We start from the raw sequence: 5,350 nt of genomic DNA, 5'->3' as shown, positions 1-5,350 counted from the left end.
TGCAAATTGACCCTAACAGCAGAACGACTGGGAATGACTGGTCACTATGACACACACTGACCACCAGGGGGCAGATGCTCAATGCAGGAGCTGCCCCCTGTTGGTCAGTGCGCTCCCACAGGGGGAGCTCTGCTCAGCCACAAGCCAGGCTGATGGCTGACGGCTGCCAGCACAGCGGTGGTGGCGGTAGCCTCTCCCGCCTCCTCAGTAGCGCTAAGGATGTCTGACTGCAGGTAGGCCTGCTCACCGCTGGCAAATGGGCATCCCCCGAGGGCTGCCGGGCTGCCAGAGGAATATCTCACTGCCAGCTGAGGCCTGATCCCCTGGGGAGCGGGCCTAAGCCAGCAGGTGGTCATCCCCCGAGGGATCCAAGACTGCGAGAGGGCACAGGCTGGGCTGAGGGACCCCCTCAAGTGCACAAATTTTTGTGCACCGGGCCACTAGTAAATAAATAATGTTCTGACATACTTCATTGGTTCACTTTAATCTTATTCAGGGCTCAGAAAAGTTTTTCTGTAAAGGGCTAGATAGTAAATATTTTAAACTTTAGGGGCTATGCAGAATCTATGGTGCACAGTATTCTTGAATTTTTTTTATTGCTTTTTATTTCTTATGTATCCTTTAAAAATGTAAAAGTCACTCTTCGCTCAAATGCTGTACAAAAACCGGCCAGGGCTGGATCTAGCCTGTTGCCTATGCCCATAGTTTCGGACCTCTGGCTCTTACCCTTTAATGTCAATGAAAATATCAACCAGACATCAAGGATACATTCATTAATTGTACCCATGGATTGCCTGTGGATCCAAGAGTTCAGTAAAATTAAAAAACAAAACAAAACCACTAACATTTTGTGAGAATCAGTTGGCTATGTGGAATTTATAATAATTATTATTGTATATTTAATTAATGTTTTAAAATGTGAACTACACAGCCTTTATATCAATAACATGTGTAATACATTCATAAACATATATTTGTCTATCCATCTATCTTTCCCTCCACCCATCCATTTATCTCCACATCTAGACATCTATATCTTCATCTCCATCTGTCCTTGAGCATTCCCAGCACATTGCTATGGTCCACCCTGCTTCTGTGGAGATTACTGTCAATGTTTTGCACTTTATAAACTGGATTCCCTGGACATGGTGGCTCAGCCCCACCTTGGCAGTTAGTGCTGCCTTAGATCCCTCTCTCTGCAATCCCATTAAGCCACAGCTGGGTAGTCCATTCTTTAAACCCAGCAGCAAAGACATGCACCCTCACTGCAGCCACCCCTCTGGAATGATCCTTAATCTACATTTAAACAGAAAGTGAGAGCAAGAGACCCTCTCTAGCCCTTGTTGGACCCTCTCTTATGACTTAGCTCATGCTGCTGTGGACTGGGGGGATTATACAACAAACAGTTATTTATCACAATTTGGAGGCTGGGAAGTCCAAGATCAAGGATCCAATAGATATGGCCCCTGGTGAGACCAGTCTTCCTGGTTTACAGATGGATGCCCTCTCCTCTGTCCTCACGTGGCCAGAGAGGGAGCTCTCAACTCTTCATCTCCTTGTGAGGGCACTAATCCCATCATGGTGACTCCACTCTCCATACATAGTTATTGGCAACATGGGGGTGTGGATGATCTTAGCCTTGATCTCTAATGACACATCTTTGCTCTTCGTGATCTTCCCCAATTCTTCCATTGCTGCCTTCCAAGTCTCAGCCGTCTCTCAATTTCTTGGCTCTCATCTCCATTTGAACTGATGACTGAAACAAGATGACCAAAATCTTTAAACCTTTCAATGTCTTCAGTGTCTGTGACACAGTTTTGTATTGCTTCTGTAGTCATGATTTTTGTCTTCTTGATGTTCAGATGCAGTCTTGCTTAGCATTTTCTTCTTTCACTTTAATCAGAAGTTGTTCAAGTCATTGCTACTTTCTTCCAGTAAGAAGGTGCCACCAGCATATCTTAGGTTATTACGATTTCTTCCAAGGCTTTTCCTTCCAAGGACCCTGCCTTCCTGGACTTTTCTAATGGCGGAGATGGAAGATACCCAAGTCAGCAAGTAGATGTACCATGTGATGTCTGGTTGCAGTTGATCCTGTACCTTTTAGGTCAGTGTGTGGAAGAAAGATGTATTGTAATTCTCTTCTCCTCTTTCATTCTTTCAGCGCTTCGACTGTTGAAGGAGGGGGTGGACCCCCACACTCCCGTTTCCTCAGGAGGGTCCTTGCTCCATCTGGTAAGAACTGTGATGACCAATATAAGTGTGGGTGACACCAAAGACAAGGAGACTCCATTATGGGGTCAAAACTCAGTAGCAAGATGTACATCTGACAAATAATCAGAAAAAGGATGTTTCAAATTAAAAGTATTTGATAATACATTTATATTTATGAATTACTTGCATTATAGTTTATAAATAATACTTAGCAAATGGAGTCAGAGTCTTTGCCTTAAAGAAGATTCATTTTGTAAATGAATAGTGTTCAACAAATAAGCAAGAGAATATTGTATCAATTACAGAGTATTTTTTGTTGTTTTTGTTGCTCCAAATAACAATACTTTGCTTGTGGCCCAGCTCATATACATGTAAACAAAACTAACTTTCATTCTTTTGGAACAAAATGAGGAGATTAAAGTGATAAGCTAGATGGGAAACACTTTATTAATTCTTGAGTCAATGCAAATATATTGCATTTGTATACTGTTACACATAGATGAAGGGGGAAGACGGACTTGAAATACATGTAAGAAAACCCGGTGATGCCCGAAGGAACATGGTTCTCAGGGCTGAGCCTCCTTTTCCTGGGGTACTGAGTAAATAAAAACAAATGAAAAATTGCAGGTTGCCAGAAAGACAAAATTGCAGGGTTTCAAAATGACTTAAATACTGAAAAAGGCAATTTAACCATCTAAAATGTCAAGTGTGAGAGGTTGCTCTGCAGCTTGCCCTATGTTTTAGGCATTCCACATTACAGCACCTAAGCTCTAATTATGTATTCTAGGGTCAAGGTCTTTGAGAAAAAGGCAGCCTATGTTTGTGTGAGGCAACAGGATAAGCTGTGGAAATCTTTGTGATTTTTCCAGTTTTGTTTATTTAACTCAGTTATTATTCAGTGAGTACTTGACTCTAAGGGTAGATTTTTGTAGGACATTTCTCTTGGAAGTGCCACAAGAACTTTTATGTTGGAGATTAACCATTTCCACTATATTGCATTTCCACTATATTCCATTATATTTTTTTTGGCATATAAAATTTAAAGTTACCATCTATACACTGAGTGGCCAGATGATTATGACCAGCCAGATTAATATGACCACCCCATCAGTACTTCATTGACACTTCCAAAAATACTGAATATTGAAAACTTCCTAAGCAAATACTCTCAAGGTTTTATTATTATTACTAGAGGCCCTGTGCATGAAATTCATGCACTGGTGGGGTCCCTCTGCCTGGCTGGCAATTGGGGCCAATCAGGGCCATCTCGCCCAGTCCTGATTGGAGCCGATTGGAGCTGGTGGCTGGGGAGGGACCGCGGGAGGGGCTGTGAAAAGGCTCCAGGGCATGTCCGGCCCGTCTAGCCCAGTCCCAATCAGCCAGACCCCAGGAGCAAGCTAACCTACTGGTCGGAGCATCTGCCCGCTGGTGGTCAGTGCACATCATAGTGACTGGTCGGTCAACCGCTCAGACACTTAGCATATTAGGCTTTTATATATATAGATGATTTCCATAACTAATTCACTTCATTGTACTGATGGGGTGGTCATAATAATCTGGCCGGTCATAATAATCTGGCCACTCAGTGTATTTTTAATAAATACATCTGAATTTGTCTGTTTACTTACCCTTCGCTAAATGATTCATGTATCAAACCTAAGGCAGGTATCAGATACTGTTATAGACAGAAGGGAAATAATGTCAACAAGTAACAATATAAGAAACCAGAAATTTAGTCTCGTGAGAGCAATATAGATGGAAACTCAGATTTAACTCTTTAAAATAGTATGATATTTATGGAGTTGAAAACTGAATCCCAGAAGCTTTGCTAAAATGCTATCCAGGGTTTTGTTATGGCCTTAAATAAATGAGCTATCAAAGAGCTCCTGATGGTAACAAAACCTTCTTGAATGGAGTGTGAAAGCAAATTCTTTTCATTCCGCTCTTTGACAGCAGAAGGCCTTAGTGAAGCTTAAGTGGAATACATTAGAAGTAAGCAATATTATTTCTTTTACCTGGGGAATTCTAGTTTTATCATAAAGACTGTGATTTAAGCAGTGGAATTTCATGTAACTTAAAATATTGAACCACATGGTCAAGGGCAACAAAGGTAAAAATACATAACTGGTACTACATCAGTCTAAACAGTTTCTTCACAGTGAAGGAAACCATCAACAAAATAAAAAGACACCCTACTGAATGGGAGAAGTTATTCACACATGATATATCTGATAAAGACAATATAAAAAGTATATAAGGAACTCATAGAACTCAATATAAAAAAACAATCTGATTAAAAATTGTGCAGAGGATCTGAATAGACATTTCTCCAAAGAAGATGTACAGATGGACAGTAGATATGAAAATATGCTCAATGTCACTAATCATCAGGGAAATGCAAAGTGAAACTACAGTGAGATACAGCCTCACACCTGTCAGAAAGTTGTCATCCAAGAGTCCACAAAATAACAAGTGTTGGCGAGGATGTGGATAAAAGGGAGCCCCGAGGCACTGTTGGTTAGATTGTTAAGTGATGCAGCCACTACAGAAAACAGTATGGAAATTCCTCCAAAAATTAAAATTAGAACTGCCATAGTACTCAGCAATTCCACTTCGGAATTTGAAAAGATATATGCAAAAGCAAAAACACTAATTTGAAAGCAAAATGCAAATCAATAAACATGATACATCATATAAACAAATTGAGAGATAAAAATCACATAGTCATATCAATTGATGCAAAAAAAGCATTTGACAAAATCCAACACCCTTTCTTGATAAAAACTGTCAGCAAGATGGGAATAGAAAGATCATACCTCAACATAATAAAAGCCATATATAACAAACCCACAGCCAACATCATAATCATTGGGCAAAAACTAAAACCATTTCCCCTAAGAACAGGAACAAGACAGGGATACCCATTCTTACCACTCCAGTTTGACATAGTACTGGAAGTACTAGCCATTGCGATCAGACAAGAAGAAGAAATAAAAGGCATCCAAATTGGAAAAGAAGAAGTAAAACTGTCCTTATTCACAGATGACATGATACTGTACATAGAAAACCCTAAAGACTCCATCAAAAAATTATTAGACTTAATAAATGAATTTGGCAATGTAGCAGGATACAAAATTAA

General features: G+C 40.3%; 1 protein-coding gene across 1 annotated transcript in view; it reads left to right on the top strand.

Moving 5' to 3' along the window:
• MYO16 (myosin XVI) overlaps positions 1–5,350 on the top strand; it is a 449,416-nt gene that overhangs the window by 67,366 nt on the left and 376,700 nt on the right. The window contains exon 3 of the mRNA XM_005884469.2: positions 2,162–2,232. Coding sequence (XP_005884531.1) covers positions 2,162–2,232 — 71 coding nt within the window. The remainder of the gene's footprint in view (positions 1–2,161; positions 2,233–5,350) is intronic.

The sequence above is a fragment of the Myotis brandtii genome, unplaced genomic scaffold, assembly GCF_000412655.1.
Source record: "Myotis brandtii unplaced genomic scaffold, ASM41265v1 scaffold83, whole genome shotgun sequence".
Lineage (NCBI taxonomy): Eukaryota > Metazoa > Chordata > Mammalia > Chiroptera > Vespertilionidae > Myotis > Myotis brandtii.
This window is presented reverse-complemented; position numbering and strand designations above follow the sequence as displayed.